Raw genomic sequence first — 26,641 nt, 5'->3', positions numbered from 1 at the left:
AAAGGAAGATAACATGATATAAACCATTTGGAGGTTGCTATGATTCACCCCTCGGTCCTGTAACTCGGCAAACAAACGACGAAATTCAGCAAGATGCTCACCCATAGTTCCTTCCTCTGTGAAACGCATTTGGTATAATCTCCTCGCTAAACACAGCTGGCTCCCTGCTGTTTGCTGCACATGAGCTGCCTTCAACTTTTCCCACATGTGAAGTGCAGTCAGCTCATTTCTTACATGTAGCAGTTGTGAATCAGACAGCCCTAATGTTATGAACGCTTTCGCTTTCTCATCTCTTTTCGACCACGCTGCTGCCGGAGCTGCCGGTGGGGCACTTTCCACAACATCGAATAAATCCTCTTTGACTAGAACTGCTTTCATGCGCCACTTCCAGCTGGCATAATTAACTGCACTCAATCTTTCCAGCGGCATCCCGGTTGACAGGTTTATTGCCATGTTGCAATCACTCTTCTCTTACTTTGCTTTTCTTTTGCTGCTTCGTTTCTCTCTTCAGCTATGGATCGGACCAGCACCAGAACCTCTTTATGGACCGAATCCTGGGCCCATAACCCTCTGTTGGTGTGCGTGTAGCGTGTGTGTGTGTGATCCATAAAGCGGTGCCAATGCAGATCGGTTAGAAATGCTCCAGACCAGGCAAAGTATTCTTTAAGAGTCTTTTACTGACAATAAGTTCTATGAAACACAGTTCTCTCTCCATACAAAATCCCCCACTCAAGAACTGGCCGTGCGCTCCGCTCTTTATCGAGATGGTTGCCCTTGTCAACCAGCTGCTGGCCTTGGGCAGCCTGGCAACAACTTCTGCTCTGTTTAACCCGTTTGCTTCAGGTTTTGCTCTTCCTCTCATGTATCTCTTTCTGTGAGAAACACATAAGTCACAGTAGCCCAACACCTTTCACTGTCTAGAACCATGGGATTTCATGTACAGGGGAATATCATTTAGCTCTCCAACAACCAGACAAAAATCACACAACCTAGATTACCTAGAAGTCATCAAAACATCATATTCAAAACTAGGGGCTGCTGCCCCTGCTTGCTTTGCTTGCCCCCCGTGGGGTCACCAGAGCTCTCATACCTGCCCCCACAAAGGCTGCAAGAACTCACCCTTTGTTAAGTGTGATACTTACAAAAACTATATATATAGGATGATATACAATAAATTTCAATTCCAGAATTAATAAAACACTTTTAAAAATCAAATCACAAAACTGAAAAGCAGATGATATTAACTTTTATTACAACAGTATATGGTTCACCTGATGGAAAAGGAGTGTTTTTACTGCCTTTCTAAAAGGGCCAAAGATACAGAATTGATAGGTCTCATGAGATAATTCCACAAACAAGGGGCACAACAGAAAAGGGTCTATTCCTGGTTCGTAACAACCTGATATTGATGAAATGCATTAAAGATCTTATATTCTGATCTCAACTCAAGAGGGGAAAATACCATACTCAGGCCACTAAAAGAATGAACTATTGTGCAAGCAAGTTCATTCAAGTTAAAAATAGTACTTTTAATTTAGCCGACAAAATATATGGTAAGCAGTGGAGCTCTTGCAATATTAACATAAGATACTCCATGTAATTGCCCCTTTCCCAAGAGATATGTTACTAAATTCTGGATCTGCTCAAGTTTTCAGACTGCCCTCAAGGGCACCCTTACACAAAACACATCATAGTAGTCAAGGGTGGAAATCATCAGCAAGATCTTCATTTTCCTGAAAGGGGCATAGCTGGCACATCAGCTAAAGACTTTTGTTTTTAAAAAAACTTCTGAAAATCCAGAATCAAGGCCAGATCCAGGAGCACTTCCAGGTTTCAAGCCTGTTCTTTGTGACCCAATCTAAAATAGGCATATCTCGACAGACCACATATACTCACCAATTGCAATTTATATCTTATCTAGTCTGAGCTGCAGTTTGTTTATCCTCATTTCATCCATTACTGACCGTAAAGAGCCATTCTGAATATCTAACTAGTTTCTTCACACATTATGCATGCATAGTAGTACACAAGGATAAAGGGAGCAGGGCTGCACTGCTTGCACTACGTCCAGGGTCACATATGCCCCTAAACCCACCTACTCAACTCCTATGCATTTGCAATGGGCGTCTATCCACATTCAGAATGGTGTCCACATATAACACATGGACATGAACAGGGTACAGCCAATAGTGTGCATAACAGTAAACCAACAACACCACTCTCCTCACACAGGATACTGAAAAAATAAGGGGATTGAAATGCTTTCCCACAATTCCAGTCCACTAGCCTAATTATGCTACTTTTGCTGCAGCACTGCAAATCTATTTGTGCCACAGCAAAAGCAATTTTTTAGCATTCAAAAAATGTCAAAGATCTTCTTTGAGGACTGCTAGAATGATCCCAAACTACCTGCTGAATCCTGTTTACAGTTATGTATAAGCAAGTCCTATTGATTGTAGCAAAAGTATAGTTTACCCTTTCGTCCACGACATATTTATTCATCAGTACATTCTTAATTTTCTTAAAATACTAAATGACCTTGTTTGTTTATATCTTGTATTTTTCTTCTCTGCAAAATTAATACTCCTGTAACATTTTTAGAACATTAAAAATCATCTAAGGTGTTTGAAGAGCCCGAGGACACAACAGCAGCTAGATGACTCCATGCATTTCTGAATTTAATTCAGTTCCTTCTGCTTCTAATCAAAATTTATCCTCTCCCTAACTTGACAGGGCTGCCAACATCAAACTGATTTACCGGGGGGGGGAGTGTTGTTGGTTGTCCATTTGATCTTTTGCATTGCTTTGATTCATAAGGCATGACTGCTCACAAGAGAAAGATGGGTTTTAAGTATTACTACCCCTTCAGCTAAGCAGCTAACAGAAACCTTGCAACATTTCAGTTGAAAGGAATTTTCATTGTCATCACTTCCACTTTGGTGAATTACTTCCTTCTGAGCTGCATGCTGATAAAGAGGCTGCAGGACAAAATTGGCCTTCCCTCAAATTTCATACTTTTTTTTTTTAAGTTTGAAATGTTGAAATGAACATGGAAATTAAATAGTGTTAAACTGTCTTCAGTTATAAGCTCATGACTGCTAATTACACTGCTTGGCCAGCTGAACATACTGTCATATTGAGAAGAGAATAAACAGTCTTGCATAAATATAAAAGTACCCATTGGAGTACATGCCTTCTTAACAGTTGGATCTTCTTAATCTGTCAGCTTCTGCGGTATAACTTTTGGAAGGCTGCAGTTCTGTACACAATAAAGTGCTTCATTCTGGGAGCGATATGATTCCATCAGTTATTCAAGCACATGTTTGGCACTGGGTGAAAGAGCAGGCCTTATTTAAGTCAAATATTTCAAAGCTGAATGTATCTTTAAAACATACCTGGCATATATACCAATGTAGCATCTCTAAACTTTCCATTTCTTGTATGTTGGCATATCTAATCTACATGCTAGAATGATACTGTTTCCAACCATCGGGAAGTGTGTGTGTGTGTGTGTGTGTGTGTGTGTGTGTGTGAAGTGAGCAATCTATGCAAAACATGAGAAAAGGGTATTAAAAAAGGAAGTTATCAAAGCAGACTCCTTCAAAATGCATATATGAACTATATTTTCCCACTGCACTGCCTTGATTCTGAACTATGGATTGTATTCAACATAATCCTACTCAGAGTAGACACATTGAAATTAATGAGCCTAAGCTAGTATGTCTATTAACTTTAATGGGTCTACTCTGAGTAGGACTAGCATTGAATACCACCCTATTTTCTCTGTTCCTCAAGATAATATTACAGTATATAATATATAATAACCTTACAATCCAAGGCTTACACACTGCTTAATTACAAATTTTGTACAGTTAAAGAATCTGTGTATACAGTGCGTCTTATCCTGCATGGTGACTGGTATGCATCAGACAGACTGGACCCGGAATGGCCAAACTAATCTTATCTCATTTTTTGATTGGGTAACCTCCCTTGTAGACTGTGGGAATGCTGTGGACATAATATATCTCAACTTCAGCAAAGCTTTTGACAAAGATCCCCATGATATTCTGATTAGCAAACTAGCTAAATGTGGGCTGGATGGAACAATTATCAGAAGCATCCACAATTGGCTCCACAATCGTACTCAAAGTGTGCTTATCAATGGTTCCTTCTCAAACTGGGTGGAAGTAACGAGTGGGGTATCACAGGGCTTGGTCCTGGGCCCAGTGCTCTTTAACATTTTTATTAATGACTTGGATGAGGAGGTACAGAGCATGCTTATCTAATTTGCAGATGATACAAAATTGGGGGGCAAAGCTAATACCATGGAAGACAGAAACAAAATTCAAAGGGACCTTGATAGGCTGGAGCATTGGGCTGAAAACAACAGAATGAAATTCAACAAGGATAAATGCAAAGTTCTACACTTAGGAAAAAGAAACCAAATGCACAGTTATAAGATGAGGGATACTTGGCTCAGCAATACGACATGTGAGAAGGATCTTGAATTGTCATTGATCACAAGCTGAATATGAGCCAACAGTGTGATGTGGCTGCAAAAAAGGCAAATACTATATTAGGCTGCATTAACAGAAGTATAGTTTCCAAATCACATGAAGAACTAATTCCCCTCTATTCAGCACTGATTAGGCCTTGTCTTGAATACTGCATCCAGTTCTTGTCTCTGCACTTCAAGAAGGATGCAGACAAACTCGAAGTTCAGAGGAGGGCAACAAGGATGATCAGGGGACTGGAAACAAAGCCCTATGAGGAGAGACTGATAGAACTGGGCATGTTTAGCCTGGAGAAGAGAAGACTGAGGGGAGATATGATAGCACTCTTCAAGTACATGAAAGGTTGTCAGAGGAGGGCCAGGATCTCTTCTCGATTGTCCCAGAGTGCAGGACATGGAATTTATTTATTTATTTATTTGACTTAATAGTCACTTATCTGGCTGAATTGTCAGCCACTCTAAGTGACGTACAAAGCAGAACATGTAAACATAAAAACATTAAGAGACTAACAATAAAAACTAACAATAACGTAGAAGCAACAAGTTCCAATAATAATAGGGCTCAAGTTGCAGGAAGCCAGATTTCAACTGGACATCAGGAAAAACTTCCTAACTGTTAGAGCCATACGACAATAGAACCAATTACCTAGAGAGGTAGTGGGCTCTCCGACACTGAAGGCATTCAAGAGGCAGCTGGACCTGTCAGGAATGCCTTGGTTTGGATTCCTGCATTGTGCAGGGGGTAGGACTTGATGGCCTTATAGGCCCCTTCCAACTCCACTATTCTATGATTCTATGAACTATGGTTAATTTAAAGAAGCCAGTTTCAACAACTGTTTGAAGCTGACTTGTTAGAAACTAACCACAGCTAATGTCTGAACAACATCACAAACTGCAGTTAACCAAAAAGTAAAATTTTGTGAAGTCATCTCCGTGTCTTGGCCATGAGGAAGGAGGAGAGGCAAGAAGGAGCTTGGAAGAAGCCTAGGCTCATTTAGCATGACTTTGAAATATTGCCATTGATAACTAGGGATTGATTGGGGGAAGATTTATTTTAGAACAGAATTAAGATAATGGCCAGTATTGGAATAGAGCTAATCAATGTGGTATAAATAGCTGGCTCAGATTCTCAATGTATAAAGATGCCCAACTGTTGTACATTTTGGAATTTTGATGATGTTACATAAATTCATTATATGATTTGGTTTTGTATAAAAGCAGTGAAAGTGTCATAATCAGTAAATATGTATAGATAAATGATGTTCAAGTTTTGATTTGTATTTTTGATAAAAGCTACATGCAGCATAAAACATCTATAATTGAGGAAATTCTGTCTTGATAGTTCTGCAAAAGATAATTATGATTCTGTTTTCAAGAGACCTTGATTGGGGTCAATAACAAGAGTAAGTTTTTATTCTAATCCATAAGAATGAGTTAAGAGAAGATAAATCAATAGCTCTTCTATCTCCATGTGACAACACTCTCACATCTTCTTCCCATTTATCTAAACAGGTTAGTGTCTGAATGAGAAACTGCCTGAGGACTCCATGTATGATGGCTCAAGTTCCATAATGGAAGAAAGGAAGGATATAATGAAATAAATACATAATGGCAGGGACATATTATAAGATATTACAAATATTCACATTGATTTTGATGCAAAATGTGCAACATTTCAAGGTATGGATTGGGTTGACATGTTCTAACTAAGATTTGTATCAAGTACTTGTTGCTGTGTTGGATATTCTCAACATAAATTCTTCCAATAATGCTTACCCTGTTGTTGTTTTTAAATCTAGTCTAATATAACAAAAGTCCAACGCGTTTCAGCCACTCAGTAGTTTGTACATTAATGTTGTGTGTTCTTATGATTTTGTCTACAGCCCCTGACGAAGGCCAAACTACTGAGTGGCTGAAACGCATTGGGCATTTGTTATATTAAATATTTTTTCAAGCATTTTGGGGTTCCCCTCCCTTTTTTTCTTTCCATTTGCTTTTGGATGCTTGCCACCTTCTGCTGTTGTTTTTAAATCTAAGACTTACTGACAATCTGTGACATCCAATTATCACAAGACCACTGAAATCAATGAACTTAAGTACTGGATACCCAATAGGTGATACTAAATATCACCAGAAGATACAGAATATCTTCCCAGTATTACAAAAGGCATTCAGATCTCTCTCTCTCTCTCCCTCTCTCTCTCCGTCTCCCCCTCTCCCCCCCTCTCCCCCCCCCTCCCTCCCTCCCTCCCTCCCTCCATCCCTCCATCCCTCCATCCATCCTGCTCTTCCTCCCAGCAGGAGCCCAGGGCAGCAAACAGAAGTGCTAAAAACACTTTAAAACATCATAAAAACAGACCTTAAAATAAATTAAAACAAAACAATGTTAAAAACATTTTTTTAAAAGCTTTAAAAACATCTTTAAAAAAGGGTAAAAACATTATTAAAAAAAATATTAACAAGCAATTCTAACAGACGCAGACTGGGACAGGTCTCAAGTTAAAAGGCTTGTTGAAAGAAGAAAGCCTTCAAAAGGTGCTGAAAAGATAGCAGAGATGGTGCCTGCCTAATATTCAAGGGGAGGGAATTCCACAGGGTAGGTGCCGCCACCCTAAAGGTCCGTTTCCTAGGTTGTGCAGAACGGACCTCCTGATAACATGGTATCTGCAGGAGGCCCTCACCTGCAGAGTGCAGTGATCGACTGGGTATATAAGGGGTAAGACGGTCTTTCAGGTATACTGGTCCTGAGCTGTATAGGGCTTTGTACACCAAAACTAGAACCTTGAACTTGGCCCAGTAGCAAATGGGCAGCCAGTGCAATTCTTTCAGCAGCGGGGTGACATGTTGGTGATACCCTGCCGCAGTGAGCAGTCTCACTACCACATTTTGCACCAGCTGCAGCTTCCGGACCAACCTCAAGGGCAGCCCCACATAGAGCACATTACAGTAATACAGCCTGGAGGTTACCAGTGTGTGGACAACAGTGGTCAGGCTATCCAGGTCCAGAAATGGCAGCAGCTGTCTTACCAGCCGAAGCTGATAAAAGGCACTCCTAGCCCCTGAGGTCACCTGGGCCTCTAGCGACAAAGTTGGATCCAGGAGCACCCCCAGACTATGGACCTACTCTTTCAGAGGGAGTACGACCCCATCCAAAGCAGGCAACTGACCAATTATCCAAACTCGGGAACCACTAACCCACAGTGCCTCTGTCTTTGTAGGATTCAGACTCAGTTTACTGGCCCTCATCCAGCCCACCACCGAGTCCAGGCAGTGGTCCAGGGCTTGCACGGCCTCTCCTGATTCAGATGTTATGGAGAAATGGAGGTGGTTATCATCAGCATACTGCTGACACCTCACCCCAAATATCCTGATGACTGCTTCCAAGGGCTTCATATAGATGTTAAACAGCATGGGGGACAAGATGGTACCCTGCGGCACCCCACAGCACAACTGCCAGAGGGCCGAAAGACAGTCACCCAATGCTATTCTCTGGAGATAGGATCAGAACCACTGCAAAACAGTGCCTCCAATACCCATCTCACCAAGTCGGCCCAGAAGGATACCATGGTGAATGGTATCAAAAGCCGCTAAGAGATCAAGTAAGAGTAACAGGGTCGCACTTCCCCGTCCTTATCTCGATAAAGGTCATCCATCAGGGCGACCAAGGCCAATTCAGTCCCATAACCAGGCCTGAACCCAGACTAGGATGGGTTAAGATAATCTGTTTTACTTGCAATTGCTGCGCCACAACCCTCTGAATCACCTTCCCTAAAAAGGGGGTATTTGCAACCGGTCGGTAGTTGTCACAAACCAATGTGTCCAGGGTGGGCTTTTTCAGGAGTGGTCAGATCACCATCTCTTTCAAGGCGGCTAGAACCACTCCCTCCCGCAATGATGCATTGACCACATCCTGGATCCACTTGGTCATACCCCCTCAGCAAGCTTTAATAGTAAGTAAGTAAGTAAAATTTAATTTTTGTGTCGCCTATCTGGCCAAAGCCACTCTAGGCGACGTACACATTGAAATTCAATAAAGTACAATATAATACAATATAAATACAGAGTAAAATACAATGCAGTCAACAATAACCATTCTAAATAGCAGCAGTATAGAACAATATAGGGCAATCAATAATAATTTTAAAATCATGAAAAAAATTAGCCCACCCCGGAGATCCCAAAGAAGGGCAATTATCTGCATTATTTAAGCATACTCCCCCGCTATCTGCTAAACAACTTGAAAGTCTTACCTCATCTGTTTCAAGAACTTGATTTCTTGTATATTTCACAGCATTCTACTGACAGCATGGAATGCCCTGGATTATTTATTTATTTATTTATTGTATTTGTATACCGCCCCATAGCCGAAGCTGTCTGGGCGGTTTACAGCAAATATGAGCTGAAAAAAATTATTTTTCACATGCGTGTGAAAATCTCCATTCAAATTTCTCTGGAAATATACACTATAGTAGTAAGAAAGCTTTGCTGAGAGATATTTATTTGAAACAGCTGAAAAAGGATCCCTGAGCAGCTTACAAGAATCAGTAACAAAGTCAATTCCAGGACAGGCTTATAATAAAAAAGATACAACATAAGTGTTTGAGAGGGGCAAGGGAAAAAGCAAACTCAATCACTAGTTCTTAATAACAGAGCTCTTAAAATGAACCTGATGGAATGGAAACAGTTCAAAGAAAGGAGCCAAAAATGGCTGGTCTCTCAGTAGAGATGGTGAAGTGGCCCTGCCTCCCTTCTCTCCTATAGCCTGATGGAATGGCTGCTGCCAAGTGACACTTGAGAGAAAGAGATGTGAAATCACTAGGGGAGGGCCTGGGGGGCATGCCTTTAATCTGTTGCATTATACCACAAATTGGGCTTGGTGCCTCATGCTGCTGCCTCAACAGCTTTGAGGGTGGAGAAAAGAAGAATATGAGGGATCAGCTGTGCAGATCAGCTGTGCAGTTGCTGCAGAGCCCACTGAACCTTGTACTAAGAACCAATGCCCAAGTTTTCTCCCAAACACTTTTCCTTTTGTGCCGTGCTTTTTCAGATTGCAAGTCTAAGGGTAGGGAATGTTTTACAAACACAGAGCCTAGCTTCCTACCCCTCCTCACTGCACAACTGATCAGCAGCCTGAGGTTTACTGGGCTCCGTAGCTGCCATACATCTGGTCCATAGCACCCTCTTGCTCTTGTGTCCCCACTGCCACAGCTATCAGCCTTACTGGCAGCAGTGTGAGACACTTGGCCCAACTCCAGGTTTGTGGACAGCTGAGCATAGGTGTGATGACTGTCCCGGACTGCTGTTTGCCTACTCAGGCTTTACTGGTCGTTTCTGCTTTCCAGTTTGCCCCCTCCTTGCCCAAGAAAGCCCAGCCTCAACCATAACTTAGTCACTAGGGCCCAGGTGTCTGCAACTACTATCTAAGTAGAGGTAATCAGAAAATTACACAATGAAGGCTGGAATCTGCCACTGAGAAGAAAAATGACATAATGTGTTGGCAAAACCTAGTTCAGTGCAAGTGGCTTTTTTTACTATGAGATGAGATGGCCAGACCGGTAAATGATGATTAAGGATGGAAAATAAAATTGATTCAGTTCCCATTTAAAGGCAAACCTACTTAATTTGCACTTTCTGAAATTATACATGAAGCAAAACAGCCATCCTTCAAAATTTGCACTTCTTCAACTTTTGCAATGTTGTTCTCCAGCCAAGTAATGTGTACAAAAATGCATATAATAAGGCAAGGTGGATAAACATGCAGCTATTTGTGAAAATAATATAAAAAATGCATTATATTAGGGAGACTACTTTGCAAAAATATGTATATTAAGAGAAATTTGCTGATGAATTTCCATGCAAACTTTTAAAAAAATCACACACTGATGTGGAAACATGGAAGACTGGAAACAGAGAAACAGAAAAAGACAGATTTGCCCATCTCTACTAGTGACCTTCCTTGATTTTGCTCCATCTTTTTACAAAATAGTCAATCTAGCAGCATTGCCACTGACCAGCCTGCTGCTGTGCTGCAGAAATTGAAGCCTTAATTGTGGAGAAACCAGATCTCAAAACTGTTCACAGGTAGCCAGGAACTGCACATCTTCCACAGACATGAAGAGCACCTAAATACTAATAGTATACCAAACCCAGAAGATCACATCAGAAACCCTGCTTAAACATGCTACTTCGCAGACCTCACCAAAGGGCTTAATCACATGTATGAGAATAAGGGTAAGAGGACAAAGGGTGACATGAAAAGTCATGGTTACATGCCATAAATAAAATCCCACTATAAATATGTAAGTATATTGCATGATCAACATCTCATTTTAATCAATTTCACAACAAAAAAACAATGTTCCTGCTTATATTTTTGCCACTTACAACCAAAAACCACCTTGAGAACCAACACTACCAAAAAGCACCTTGGGAACCAATACAAAGAGGTTAGTGCCTTTATGGGTAGCTAGTAATAAATACAAGTCATATACTTCCAGCTCCTGCCTGGCTGCTCATTTCACTTATTTAATGCAGTGTCAAGACAAAAAGCTGAAGGATTACTCATTCAGTAGTTTTGTGTTTTGCATTGTATCACCATTCAGATGGCGTGAAGTTCACATCATAATTTAATATTTCACAGATAAGCAGCCATGTGCAAGGTATTTTGCTACATTCAATCAGATCATATTTTGAAAGGGACACAAATATAAAAACACATACACCACAACAAACTGAGGACACTGCCAGAAAAGTTTTAAATATGTTCCTGATTAGAATCTTTTGTGCAACAGCTGGCAACAGATGCAAGAGGCATTTCTGCCAACTTCCACATTCAGATCTGTACATCTTGCTGTATGCTATCAGCCAGCACAATTAACAGGCCATGGACTGTTCTGCTTGTTGCCATATTAGATCATATATTTGGGAGAAGAAAGAATGCATTTATCCAATCTATGGTTGCATGGTATTGTATTTTCAGATATACAAACAGCAAATCCATATCTTATTCAAGTTCTAGACCAGAAATGGCACTGAAAGGAAATCATTTTAATGGCACAGTGCTTTTGAGGTGCTGAAGATGACAGGTTAAATCTTAATGAGATATTTTAAAACACAAACGGCACATACTTTAAAGATTTTCCATTATAGATTTGTCATGCTACAAAAATCTCTTACAGAACAATCCTGTACAAGTCCATTCAGAAGTAAGTCCCATTGAATTCAATGGGCCTTACTCCCAGGTTAGTGGGAATAGAACTGCAATCTTACAATGCAATCCAATTCATATTCACTCCGTAGAAATTTCAAAGTATCCAATAGCGCTTAGTAAGTGTGTTTAGAATGACCATCTCAAATTATTATCAAGATTTTGCAATAATACAATATATTGCCAAAAAGATTTCTACTCTCAGTTTCACTCGAAATTTTTCAAATCTACTCTGGTTCATTATACGTCAAGGACATATAACCGGTCATAAAATATCTTCATATCAGAATTGCCTTCATCTAAAATAGATTCTATCCACAAACTAGCATTACCTTGTTCCAACCAACCTCAGACCCCTATATGTTTAATACTGAGATATGTACATACCAGAGCAACTCCCTTCCTCCACATACATTTTCAAGGCACCAATGGCAATAAATAAATTTCTGGCAGTAGTTCCAGCAGAAGTGAGACAAAGTGCAGGGAAGGGAGGGGAAACACCACCTTCATTTAGGGAATCTCCAAGTGATGGTTAAAAGGAAGCTGCCATGGCTTGATAAATCATAGCCCGGTACATGTAAGCGTTGAGCACTGCTGTGGGGCAGTGTATGACCCCAGTCAGCACCAGATGGAGAATTATCCTCTCACCCATGTACCAGCTCTTGCGGGACCACCTGCGTTGGTGGCAAGTCAGGAAGCACTGCTCCTCTCCCTCATGGCAGAAATGGCATTGGGCAGGATCAAACATAAGAGGGATCCTCATAAGCTGCCTAGTGGGGATATGTGTAGGCCACATCCCTAGCTCAGGAAGGGCCAGGCCTCATCCAGCATGCCCACTCACTGGTTGCGCAGTGGGATGCCAAGGGCATTGACTTGGCTCACTACTGGGGTCTAACACTAGCCAGTACCCAAGGGTGGCACCCCAACTAACTAGATGGGGAATAACCATTCCCACAGCAAGGGCTGTTGGAATGAAAGCAGATCCTCACCCTATTACTATGCCCAACCCTCTTAACTTGCTGTACTCCAATAAAGTTATGGCCTGTTTTCACTCATCAGTTGTGATTTGTTTTATTCCCATGACTGATGGTGTGCGAGTGTGTGCATCCTGTGTCTGCCTCACAAAGGAGCCTTCAAGCAGTGACAAAAGGCTAGCACAATTTGTAGACAATCACAGTATTGTGACTGTTTTGAATACTGTTTTCACCTTGCGATTGTCTGAGCCCCTGGCCTCATATCACATTAGCTGCAACAAACTCCAAATGTCCTAGTTTCTCACAGCTTCATTATTTCTTGCAATTGTATATTACAAAATATATAACGAAAATGTTACAATATAGTGTGCAGACGTTCAAGTTATCCAGACTCTTAATCAGTCTAGATGGTAAACAATCAATGGGGTGGCAAATATTAGCTGATATTAAAGCTGTGGGTCTGCACCTGGTCACACAGGCAACCAGGCAAAACACACATGCTCCTTGATAGGTGGAAAGGATGGAGACAGACATGGGTACCAGCCAGTTTTTGTGTTTCCACAGATGGCGAGGCAGCCATTGTTATGTTTCTTCTTCCCAATATATAATATATAACTTAATATATGCATAGCACCTAAAAGAGCTTTGTCTGAATGTCTGCTACCTCCTCTCACGTTCCATCGTACGACTATAACCAGATGCAGACTCCATGGCTTCAACATCAGTCAGTCAACTTTTCTCTCCCCCTCCCCCTGCTCTGTTTACTTATCTAGTCCAATGAAGAATTCTGGAGAAGCTGAAAGGTTGCAAACTATTTTGTGATTTGACAGATGGTATAAATAGCATCTCTGTACAGCTATATCTAAAGAACTACCATACCACTTGAATGTATTAAGGAGTGATGCCGAACTTGAGGATTTTGCATCAATATGGTGGACTTTTATTACTCATATGAACAGACAACATTTCAGAATGTTTATCTACCTCCATTCAGACAAAAGTGCCTAGTTAAAAAGAATTGGCTGAAGTTGGAAGAGTATATTAACAATCTGACTGTCTTGTACCCAGAAGCCTCAGTGATTCTAGCTGGCGATTTTAATGCTTGAATTGGTCAGAGTGATGAAGTTTTGTACACCCACTTTCATGAGTATCCGTGTGAATTAGAGGAAGCTCATCCCATACCTGATAGGCAATCCAAGGACAAGGGATGTAATTATGCAGGCCTATGTCTTATTAAAATGATAAATAGACTTGACTTAGTAATTTTGAATGGGGGAGTTCAGGGAGATAAGAATGGAGAATTCACTTTTTTATCTGGTATGGGTGCATCAACAATTGATTACTTTATGGTTTCTTATAATCTGCTAAATTCTGTAAATAGCTGTAAAGTGGGTAACCGCTTTGAGAGTGACCATCTCCCTTTGACTTTATCTTTAAACTTCAGAAAGTAGATTCTGTATGCTAACTATAAATCTATGTTGAATTCAGATGTTGAAGTGAGAGCTGCACGTATTAGGTGGTCTATTCAAAGGGACAATGCCTTAGCCGAGATGTTGCACTCGGAAAGGAGTATTTGCCTCCGTGATTCTATGTTAACAGCGGATTCCCCTAAAACAGTTGTTACCTTATTCCAAGAACTGATTCTTTCCTTTCAAAATTGCTTGAAATGCAAACAAACTGCAGGATAACATTCCTCCCAATGCAAGTCTAAAAGCTGGTTTGACCAAGAATGCATAATAATGAAAAATTCCCTAGTTGAAAAGTATAGGCTCTATAGAGAAATGAATTTAACAGCTCTACCCATGGAGTGGTTTGCGCAAAAAAAAAGGTACAAAGCCCTGATTAAAGAAAAAAAGAAACAAGCTCAAAGAGAATCATGGCTATGTTTAATAGAGGCATCTCGGGCAAATGATTCAGCAAGGTTTTGGAGAGTGATTTCGAGGGGCTGGCAAAATACAGTCGTTGATTTGGAGTTCCACATCCCTGTTAACACTTGGGAGGCGCACTTCCGTGCTTTGTACGCGAAGGGTCAGGCCTGCCAACAAACAATGCTGACTATTCATAACAGTTTGCCAGAGTGGCCCCCAGTTTCCATATCCGAAGTCACTTACCTTATTTCTAGTCTTAAACCTTGCAAAGCCCTGGGAGGGGATAATATCCCACCTGAGTTGCTTAAAGCCAATATAGACTGGTAGGCTCCTGTTCTATCAACCCTGTTCACCTGTATTGATCACACAGCATGTATCCCAGAAGATTGTGGACTTGCTATTATTGTCCCTATATATAAAAAAGGGAAAAGATCAGCCCCTGCAAATTATAGACCTATCAGCCAGCTAAGCATTATTAGTAAATTATATGCCAGCCATTTATATGATAAGTTACTAAATTGGCTAGAACAAGAAAACATACTTGAAGATGAACAGGCTGGTTTCAGGTCAGGGCGATCTACCATTGACCATGGCCTAGTCCTCCAACACCTTGTTGAAAAATACGCATCACCCAGAGAGGGACCTCTTTATACAGACTTTATTGATTTCAAATCAGCCTTCGACTTGATTCAGAGGGATAGACTGTGGGAAAAATTTGAGGCTACCGACATTGACAGACGCTTGTTAATTCTTATGCACAAACTATACGAAAACATCTGCATGAAGATTAGTTGCAATCATGCTGGCCAATTATCTGATCCCATTCCAACTTTTAATGGTGATAAACAAGAGTGCATACTTGCCCCAACTTTATTTAATTTTTATATTAACTCCCTAGTTAAGAGTTTAGCGGAAGTTAACTCACATCCACCAAGATTGGCTAACAGAGCTCTGCAATTCCTCTTGTATGCTGATGATGCAGTGCTTCTCACCCGGACAAGTATAGGTCTGAGATGCCTTTTAAAAGCCCTGGACTCCCATTGCATTAAAGAAGGCCTGACAATTAATTATGACAAGTCCAAAGTATTAGTCTTCTCCAGGAAAAGGACAAAGTATAAATGGCAGATCAACAATCATCCCATTGAACAGGTTGCATCTCATGTCTATCTGGGTGTAACTTTCCATGCATCGGGCTCCTGGAGAGCACAATAAAAAAATGCTACTGGGAATGCTCAGAGGAGTATAAAGGCCTTGCTCTGGTTCTTTTACACAAAGGGGGGCCAATACGTGCCTTCAGCCTTCCAGGTGTTTATAGCAAAGGCTATTTGAAAGATGCTATATGGCGCCCAGTTTTGTGCATATGATAACTTTGTCCCTTTCGAAGTCGCACAGACTAAGTTTCTGAGAGCTGTGCTGGGAGTTGCAAGCTGTGTGCCTAATGTGCTGCTTCATTTAGAAATGGGGCTAATCTCTATTGAAGCCCGTGCTTGGATTCTTAGGCTCCATTATTGGTTGAAGCTGATTTTTTCCCCTGTGGGTTTCGCCCCTTTGACTCTGATTGATGCACATCAGACAAGATGGAAAAGCTCGCTGTTTGAGAAATTGCAAAATCTGGGTTCCACCCCCTGTGCTCTTCTTGCTGTTTGATATGCTAAAGCAAAAACCACCATCCAACAGCGAATTTGGGATATAGAACTGCAAAATCATTTGAGTATTGCTGATAGGCACCCTGAATTCAGGGATAACGGTAGGGCATTGGTGCCCATGCATTACTTAACAAATTTGAATATTCCCAAATATAGAAGAGCTTTTACAGTTGCCAGGTTTAATGTACTTCCATCCGCCCTCCTGGAGGGAAGATATAGAAGGATACCTTACTGCGAATGGGTTTGTCCATGTGGAATGGAGGAAGTGGAAACTGTAGGTCACGTTCTATTGTACTGTACCTTTTATAGGGATCTCCACCTCTCCTTTATTACCCCAATTTTACTAAGCACCCCAGACTTACCTACTGAGCTGTACTTAACACACCTATTGGCAGACAGGAGTCCACAGGTTACAGTAAGAGTGACTAGCTTCTGTGCTGCTGCTATCGTATGTCAGAAAACAATGAGAAATGATCTTATATAGGAAATTTGATACTGATTTTAATCTTCTACTTTTTACTCCTTTATGGTTTTATGTATCCTATACGATCTTGTTTAACCATGCTTTTTTGTGTACTGATCTTTGATCGAAATAAATTCTAACTTGTGCCAGCTAAATACAAATTTATTTGTACGCATTCATAATGTATCCCTGATTTATATTGTTAATTCTGCTTTTGTACACTAGACAATCCATGGCTTGTGAGATACTTTCTTTTGTTTTCCCCGCTCTTCCCTTGACCTGTAACATATAGGAAAAGATTTATGTTCCCCTCTTTTCTATTCAGCCTTACCTTAGTTTTATTCTTTCTATATTTGTATTATCTTACCCTAGTTTGAATACTTGAAGCTCAGTCAAACAAGATAAAATGAAAAAAAAAATCAAAACTATTTTAGTTGGCCTAATAGAAGATAGTATCCCAATAAGGATTTTGGATTTTTTCTTATGGGCCAACAAGACTACCTTTACTTTTTGTATACTTTTAAATTATCATCTTGTCAATAACAGCAATGTCCCAGGGCTTTTCATTGTTACTTTTCTACGATCTGGACATTGTTGGTTCAAAAATATATCAAACACCAGCCTGCCTTGATTCATCACTAACATCATCACTCTTGCATAATCTCCTATTTAAAAGATCTAGTCTGTAGTACATAGATGTGAATGAACAATGAATTAGGCAAGGTTGGATCCTACTTCATATTAAACAAGTCATATCTGTGGGTCACAAATAGGAAAAGCATGTTTAATGGACTTTATTATATAAATAAAAATGAAACAAAGTTTTATAACCATGGCTAGAGGAAGTCACTTTAATAAAATTAAGTCAGGGCTCTAACAGACAATAATGAAGCCTGTGTTTATCTCAGCTTTTTATTTATTTATTGCTGAGTTCATCTGGTTCTGTGACAACTTTGCAAGATCAACATCTATCTGCAAATCTAACATGTTCTGTGCTTTAGTTCAATACTTGATTTATATGGTAACTATTGTATAATTACAATTGTGACAAGTGCCTAACAGATTATCCAAAATTGGCTTTGACTTTTAAAATAAATATAACATTATGCCATTGACAGTGAGATAATCCAAAGAAACAAACACACTTGATATGCAATATAAGAGAAGCTGAATGGTTGCCTTCAAAAGCAGCATAGTTTTTTACTATTCACCTTAAACATTCTCTCAGAGCTATTTAAATTCATTATATAAACACTTGGGCAGTTAAGCATTGATATAATTGCTTTACGAAGTGCTTAATCTACATGCACAGTAATTCATTTTATGTTTTAATATCTCATGTGTATCATTTTTCTTAAACTAACACCAATATCATGTTGATCATATTATGGATCTTGTGAGCCAAGTATTTAGCCCAGAAGCAACACTGCTCAGTAAAGAAGTACAATGCAAGTTGAATCCCATAAATACATATGCTTCACAAGAGCTAAAGGTTTTGCATCTGTCAGCAAAGTGGATCACTGATGGCCTTCATCAGATGATATTATCCCATTATTTATTTATTTTACACACTTCTATACTGCCTTTCATTTAAAAATAATCCAAGGTGGTTCTGAATAATACAAAATGAATTAATAAAATCAACACCAAAACAGGAGTACAGCAATAGCTACTGTAACCAGGAAAATTAAAAGCTAGGTATTAATGACCATCAACTGCTTAGTAAACAAGAATGCTTTAGCAAGCATCAAAAACACATCACATTTGGTGCTTGCCTTATCTCAGGGGGCGAGAAATCCACAAGCTGGATGCCACCATAAAAGGCCCTCCTGCAAGTTGCCACAAGATGGACTTCAGCTGGCTGTGCCTCGAGAGCTTCATTCAAAGATCTTAACGAATGGGCAGGTCTACATGGGTCAGTCCTATGCTGTGACATGGACATGATGAAACAATTATGTAACCCATAAGACATACCTAGATTTTATTTTTTGCATTATAATCAATTAAATACATAACGGGATTGGATCACTCAAATGCACTTGCTCTACATTTGTTTTCCTTGTTTCATAAAGGCACTGAAATACGTAATAGTTCATAAGTTTCCTTAGGAACATGGGGAAAGCAGAAAAGGCTGAATCCCAGGAAAGCGTGGGATCTATTTATCAGGGCCAACACCAGAGGGCGGCTAGGTCGGACCCTGGCCGAGGGCCCCTGATGAGCCCCTCCTTAGGATGGGTGGGTAGTGCTCTCTTCCATGATCTGTGGCAGCGACAGCTCCTGACTCTGCCTCAGACTGCAGAGAGGGAGCTTCCAGGCACCTCCCTGCTACCGCTCAGGCCCGCAATGCTAGCCTGCATGCCCCACCTACCTCTCCCTTGAAGTAAATGCTGGCTGCGCTGTGAGTGCAAGCCTGCCATCAGCAAGATGGTGGCTGAGGTTTCCCGAAGGGGCTAATGCCCCTGCCACCATCTTGGTTGATGGCAGGTATGTGCGCACGTAGCACGCATGCATGCCATCAACCAAGATGGCGGCAGAGGGATCAGCCCCTTAGGGAAGCCTTGGCCGTCATCTTTTTGATGGCAGGCATGCGAGCACAGTGAGGGCAGCATTTACTTCAAGGGAAAGCTAGGTAGGTGTGGTGTGTGTGCGGGTTCCGGGGCCCGGGGCAGGCTGATGCCCAAGGGCTCCGGCATGCCTGGTGCCAGCTCTGCTATTCATGTTTCCCTAGGGACATAACAACAACATCTGAATGTGTCCTCAGTCAAAACCTGTATTAGTAGACCCAGTTGTAATAGTTTGCCCAAATGTCAACTTTGGAACATTTTCCTAACATTCTACTAGTAGTTATATTTGTTCAGAGCCCAAAGAGGCTGTGACCTATGCCAATGCAATTATACTACTGCATCTGAAACCAAAATACTGTTAGTATGCGACTCTTACAACTCTACATTTCCACCTGTGGAATTAAAATATAGCTATTTTGTGCTTACAAGAAAAACACCACTTGTGTTATTCTGTTGAAACTAATGAATATGCCAGCCTTGCTTGGTTATCCAATCACTTTGGGCTTATTTGAATACACAACTTATCTTTCAGCAGTAAGCCTGCCATTTTGATGCATGTGATGAGGTATGGGAAAGCTTGCAGTTAGCACAACCACCGTCCATTTGTACTGCATTAATAAGGAAGCAGTACATTCAAAACACTAATACAGTGTGGCCCTTAGGTGTTGAATGTCCACAAGATACACATCAGACACCTGAAAAATGAGTCATGTGGCTATGTTTTCATCTTATGTAACAAAACAAATATTCAGCGACAGTAGTCTCTTCAGTCTGCTTTGGCATGGCCAAGCATTCAGCTGCTTGAGATTGGCGACTTGGAAAATTCTGTTCTATGAAAAAGCCTAGTTTAAATATACCTCCCATAGTAGATACTTAGGCTGCCATACTGCATACCATTCCCTGGAAATAAGCACTACTGAACTCAGTGGGAATTACTTCTGAGTAGACATGTAGAGGACTACATTGTTTAATCTGAATTACATATCTGCAGTTGTGCGACACTGAGAAACCCTTCCAAGGGAAAGGTTCCAGACACTGGCTATGTTCACATATAATGTGAAGCTATGGTTTGTTTTAACCATGGTTTATTCAACAAACCATGAGTCATCTCTCAGACAAGCAAATAAAAAAGGTATGGCTTGTTTCTGCAAATCTAGGTTTGTTTTCCAGCTGCTCTTGCTCCATAATTTAATGAGCACCTGGAGTGGAGTTGCTAAACCACAGTTAACCAAGGTCGTTAGATTCAGCTAGAACACCAAACCATAGTTAAAACAAGCTATGGTTTGTAAGACGACAATAAAGCATGTCTCATATTGTGGTTTGTTGCCAGAAAACAAACCACAGTTAATTTACTGGGCTAGGTTCAGATATTCTAACAAACCACACTTTGGCTAAACTGGGGTGACTAACCCACGGCCCACAAGCCATATCTAACCACCACTCGAGTGATTTTAGGTGACCAATGAAGCCTCACCCCCAATAATTTGGCTGTATTCTAGTTTAAAAAATTAAAACTTTTGTCCAGCAGGTGGCAGTGTTGTGCCTCTACTGTTGCAGTCACTGCTAATCTGGGAATGGGGATGTCACCTCACCTTTACCTTTACAAAAGGGCCCATTCTATCTCTGTTGCACCATTCTTAAAAGGTCAATAGCATTTCTAGAAGATCTTAGAAAGGCTTAGAAAACAGGAAGGAGCTACTTCCAGTCTAAGATCTTTTAAGATTGTGCCATGTCAGAGGAAGAAGGGGCCTTTTTTCAAAGGTAAGAAGAAGCTTTATTTCTTCTCCCTAGGGAATTGCTGGAACAGAAGACCCTCCTAAATGAGCACTTCCTGGAGAGCAAAACAACTGCTCTGTGTGCTCATGAGTCTGTCTCCCATCCCCCTGCTCTCTCTGCATGTATATGCTTAGGCTCTTATCTGTCCCAATCTCACTGAGTACATGTGGATTTGTATACAGACTACATCTTTGTCTGCACGTGTGAGTGTGGGTGTAATGTGATTGGGTTGGGATATGGTCCTTGGAGAGATGGCAAACCCTCAATGTGACCCTCGAATCAAAAAATGTTAGCAAGGCTAAACAAACCATGGATTTGCACAGTCTTCTCCAATCTGGTGCCCTCCAGATGTTTTGGAACACACGTCTCATCAGTCCCAGCCGGCATGGCCAGTGGTCACAGAAGATGGAAGTTGTAGCCAAAAACTTCTAGAGAGCACCAAGATGGGGAAGGCTGGCTTATTGCTATGTGAAAACAAGGCCAAGAGCTCTACCATATTAGAGATTCACTTACATTTTCCCATATTCTTGAGGCTCCCAATTATGCACACAAGTCAACACATTTATTTCTAGTAACATGCTTAATAGTACAGTTCTTCACATGTTCACTCAGAAGTAAGTGCCACCATGTTTGAAGTTACTCTCATGGAAGCATGCATAGAACTGCACTCTAAAAGTTACATGCTAATGAAAAACAGCCTTGTGGCTGCTTTCCGATGACATTTGAGCATATATTGGTATCCAATCAGAAACAAGTAATTCAAACATGCACTTAATATTGATAGGAGAGAGCAACGCCACACATTTTAAAGAAGAGGCTTGACTGTACATAACTAAGACTTGGGTACATTGTGTACGTCCTATGCCCTTATCTGAACACTAAATCCCAGTGAATTTAGGTTACCTCTGGGTGGAAACCTTTTAAGATTTGGTTGTGAAACTGCTTGAGCGAGGTAATCCCGTTGAGGAACTCCTAATCCTGTGACTGATACATTTTACTGTTCATAGGATTCATTTGAGCAACATCCTGAAGGGATTTGTTCTTGAAAAAGCGGCTTTTGAAAGTTAAAGCGGATCTTCTTCCACCTCCACACACACACACACACCCTTTGCATTCCGCAGCACTGAGTCAGGCAGAAGTTCAACAGGCGAGAAGTCGTATTATAGGACTGCAGTAGTGGGGGAAAGTTTCACCTGTTACATTTCTCATCCCAAACAGCTGTTGAAAGCACGCGGGGGGGGGGGCGGAGGAAGAAGAGGAAGAAAGCATCTGGAAGGCAATTTGCTTTCAATTACTGGCGGGAATATCAGCGCGAAGGGGCAGTACTTTGTATCTATAGTTTGAAACAGAGTGGCAAACGTCCACGCTCTCGTTGAGGGCAACGTCGCCTGAGGAAGGGAACTCGCGTCGAGGCGTTGGGCAACGGCAGGCGGGAATTAACAGGCAGCTGCCGTTTGTCCCGCACCCAGCTCCGCTCTCCCGCTGCCGGAAGGGGCCACAGACGCACAGGGAGAAAGCTGCCTGCTCCCTGCCTCAGCTTGATCCCTTCAACCGTTCACGCGAAAGGGGAGGGGGAAGATCACTGAGAGTGATCACTGAAAACTGGGGGGTGCCGGCGGCGGCGGGAGATACGGTACACAAAGCATGCTAAAAGGATGGGGTGGTGGTGGAGAGAGATTGTTGCAAGACAAAAGAAAATGTGAAACGTGGACGCTCGAAATTTGACAGCGGCCAGGCAAAACTTGGGAAAGCCGCTCTTCAAGTCAGCGAGCATTTGGGTGTTTCGCCACAAGGAAGTTGTGTGTGTGTGTTTATATGTAAATATTTCCAACTTACCTTGAACCCCAGATGACGGTGCTATTAAGAGAGAGGGCACGCTGAACAGCAGAAGGAATAAGAGCTGGATAGGGGGAACAGAAGGAGGGTACCGTAGCCGTTCTTCATGGAGACGCTTTGACATCTTAGCCTAGACTGCGAGAGAAACTTTCATCAGCTGGGGCTGCAGCACAGCCCCATTAATGTACAGTTACAGAGCGCGCGAGAGAGAGTGCTGAAACTCAGGATGTGAGAGATTTCCTGCATGCAGTTGACTCCAAAACCCCTCCTGCTCTTGCACAGCCTGTTGATGAGTTGGGCTTTGCTTTCATTTTTTCCCTTAATTTAAACTATTGGTGGGGAGGTTTTTTTTGCTTTTTGGCAAGATTAAATATGTTGACCGTTGCAATAACTGAACAAATTGTCCGGGTTGACTAACAGGAGGCACTAAAAATCGTTAGTGAAAGGCAGGCCCCTTGCCAGCACTTACAGTTCTCATTACAATGGAACAAATTATTGTCTTCTTTGCCTTCGCCCTTCTGCTCAAGCGCAGGGTCCTAGCGTCCTTCTAAACCTGTAGCCAGAAACCGTTCCTTGGCTGAGAGGTGACCTGCCAATTTTCAGTTCGTTTTGGAAGGAGTTTCCCTCATTTGGGATTAATTTTAAGGCTGGCTGTAAAATTCCTCTTTCCCTCCAGCCATGTCTCAAACGTCTCCTCTTCTCTTGAATTGTTTTGTTGTGTGTGATTCAAATTATTTCAGTATCTTAAAAATGAAAGGATTCTTTACTGATATTATAATTCTATTTAATTTCAGTGCCTCTTTGGATTGTGTTTTATGTCATTTTAAAGTGTAAGGGACAGAATTCTACTTCAGCATGTCTCCCTCAGGATTTTTGTTTTTAAATCTCTTTCCTTCACATTGTCACAGCTGTCATACAAATGAAAAGATATTACTTTGTGTCTGACACTGGGTCACTCATCACAAGAGCATATGTAACGGATGATGTTTGCGATCTTTTTTCTTTATGATAGATTTGGAGACGCGAATCACTTTCAGAATTTGGAATATTAGTTTCTGCAAATAGATCTAAAGAGCCAGTTTTGTGTATGTATTGAAATTCATACATCCTCTCTTTGTAATGCTGGTATAAATCCATTCATTTGGAGTAGGTGAGGAAAGTACACTCTTGAGAATTCATCTTCTGCAAATATTGTTTTATTTTGAAATATAGTAATCAAGTATGGTTTGTATCCCCAAGGCTAGATTACAGTGGTTGGGACCTCAGGTGCAGTTCTCAAAATAGGTCCACCCTTCCCCCCCAAAATGAATACATGAAACATAAGTTTTGAGGTATCTTAAAAACAAATGTGTGATGGTATAAGCTTTTGAAGACTACAAAAAATACTTTGAGCATATGGAGTATTAACGTTCTCAGCAAAGAAAATGCCAACCTTGATAAACAAAAAGAAAATACTTTGAACATGTGTAGTTTCATATTTTAAACTCACTTGACACCTCATTGTTTTTGTTCATTTCTTGCCTTGGGCCTGTCACCAACTCTGTCTTACCTATCTCATGTGACTATTGTCAGGGCTCGCCCGAGGGAAACAGTGCCCTGGGTGAGGAGTGCCTATGATGCCCCCCCCATGGTCAGCTTTGCTGGGCCACCCAGAGGATTTATGGGACCTGATGTAGGTGTGATGTTGGAGGCCCTGCTTCTGTCCCCTAAGGACCCAGGCATGTGTGCGTAAAGCTGGGGACTGCATATGAGAATTACTGCACATGCATAATACATGTGGGAATTCTTGCCTGCAGCTCCTTCTTGCCCTGGGATCATGCAGCATGATAGGTGTGCTTCTTTTTTCTTACACGGGGATAAGGGAAAAGAGCTTGGGTTGTGCTTCTCCTGAGTACCTCCTCCAAAATTCCAAGCCCCTTCTGGCAGAACCTTTTTTGTTTGTTTCTTGGGGCTCAGTCTCACAGGTCTGGTTCTGGCCTGCTGCCTCTTCTCAGCTACTCACTCAGGAATTATTCCTCCCTTAAGGCCTGGCCTATCATTCCTTTGCCTTTCCCTGTGGTACCTGCCACAGAAAATTACTCTTCAGTGGCAGCTTGCCTGAAAACCCTAGGTGGTGTTCACTCATTCATTCATTCAGTCGATACTTGAACCATTTCCCTGGTGGGCCTGGGTCTCTTTCTATGACAAGAACAGGCCACCTGCTCTTACCCAGAATCCCTTCTTAAAGCCTTCCCTGTTCCTTCTCTTCTTACAACAAACTCTGTAACCAGGGCTACTTGGTCTACGCCAATCATATGCCTGCCTGACCAGTGTTATTTCTATTGCTGCCTAGACATAAAGATTTTACCTTATCATGATTGGTTTAGACTCCTTTAAAGTTGGGCTGCATACTTAGCTAATAAGCAGGCTTCTCCTCCCAGCCTCCAAAGGACACATTTTATAGCCAGTTTAAAAGTCAACTTAGCATCTATTCTGTTTCATGCACAACTATGTTAAAATATTTACTTCATCATGGCCTGGGAGAGGTCCCATTATGTCACAATTACATGTTGAGATCCAGTGTCATCTTACACTCTAATATACCATTTCTTCTTTTTATGAAAACTTTAAACAAAATGGCAAGATTTCTGGTGAGCAATGTGGCAGGGCAGGGCAGGAGCCAGTGATACACACAGAAACTAAGGCAGGGGACCCTTGGTTTACGGGGGTCTGGGACAAATTGTTCCAGTTGCCCCTCCACCTCTGGGCAGCCTTGCAGCTTTGCAGTGTTACCATGTTGTATGAGTAGTGCAGGGTTCCAAACCATAGCAGTGTAACAAGCCCTGCTACTCCCAGCTTTTCCCCAGCAATGCCTATGAAAGGGCCCAGAGCAAGCTACCTCTTATTTGCTGCTCTGCTTTCAGTGCACTCTTGCTCCAGTTCCATGATCCCAATGAAGTTTCTGTCATGTGACCTGGTGTGGTTGGGACTCAAAGAAAGAATCTCATGGAGTTGGAGCCTCATGGAGTTATAGGCCTATATTCTTTATTATGTTCAGCACACACACACACACAGGGGCGTCACTACCGGGGTGCAGAGGGTGCGGCCCGCACCCGGGTGTCACCATGAGGGGGGTGACATCCAGAGCCGCCCCACCCCGCCCCGTGCCATTGCCCGGCAAGGCTGCTCCAACTCCTCCTCGGAGGCAGGCGGGCGCGTAGGCGGGCGGGTGAGACCGGGAGCAGCATCGGCGGGGCGAGGGAGGCACGCTGGCAGTCCCAGACCTCTGGCTGGGTGCCCCTCCGGCGTGCACCCTCCCAGGGGCATGGATGGGATGGCTGGCCTTGAGTGCGTGTGCATGCAAGCCCAGCCACCTCGTCCATGCCCCTGGAAGGGCACGCACCGGAGGTCCACACCCCCCCCGCACTCCTGCTAGTGACGCCACTGCACACAAACACAAAATAGCTCCTGCTGCAAGCTCCCCTCTCTGAGGTCCAACAGTCCTTCCTCAGCTTTCACAGGTATGGTAGCAGCTCCTACCTTTTTATAACCTTTCTTTAGTTTAGAATATCCATTATTCTTAACTTTACAAATAATAAAGAAAATTTATAAATAAAAAAGGTTTCCAGTTGATCTCTTACAGCTTTTGACTTAATTTTTTAATTTACATAGTGTTTATAGTATTTGAAGTGCTAAATGCTTGGTAATGATGTCTCAAAGCTGTGTTCCACTGATTTTTACCTACCGCAAATGACATCAAAGTGGAAACGGAAAAAGAAATATACCTTAAAGCTAACTGAAGGAAGATCATTTTT

The 26,641-nt window shown here is 41.7% G+C and overlaps 1 protein-coding gene across 5 annotated transcripts in view; it reads right to left on the bottom strand.

Moving 5' to 3' along the window:
* The window catches only part of ADAM12 (ADAM metallopeptidase domain 12), a 396,536-nt gene that overhangs the window by 354,293 nt on the left and 15,602 nt on the right, over positions 1-26,641 (bottom strand). For 2 of the 5 annotated variants that reach the window (XM_061635685.1, XM_061635687.1), the window contains exon 2: positions 22,848-22,982. In XM_061635685.1, the coding sequence (XP_061491669.1) occupies positions 22,848-22,971 (124 nt within the window). In that variant the 5' untranslated portion in view covers positions 22,972-22,982. The other 3 variants (XM_061635689.1, XM_061635690.1, XM_061635688.1) reach the window with 2 other exon arrangements.

The sequence above is a fragment of the Rhineura floridana genome, chromosome 7 (genome assembly GCF_030035675.1).
Source record: "Rhineura floridana isolate rRhiFlo1 chromosome 7, rRhiFlo1.hap2, whole genome shotgun sequence".
In the NCBI taxonomy this organism is placed as follows: Eukaryota; Metazoa; Chordata; class Lepidosauria; order Squamata; family Rhineuridae; genus Rhineura; species Rhineura floridana.
Note: the sequence above shows the minus strand (reverse complement) of the source record. Positions and strands in the feature narration are given on the sequence as shown.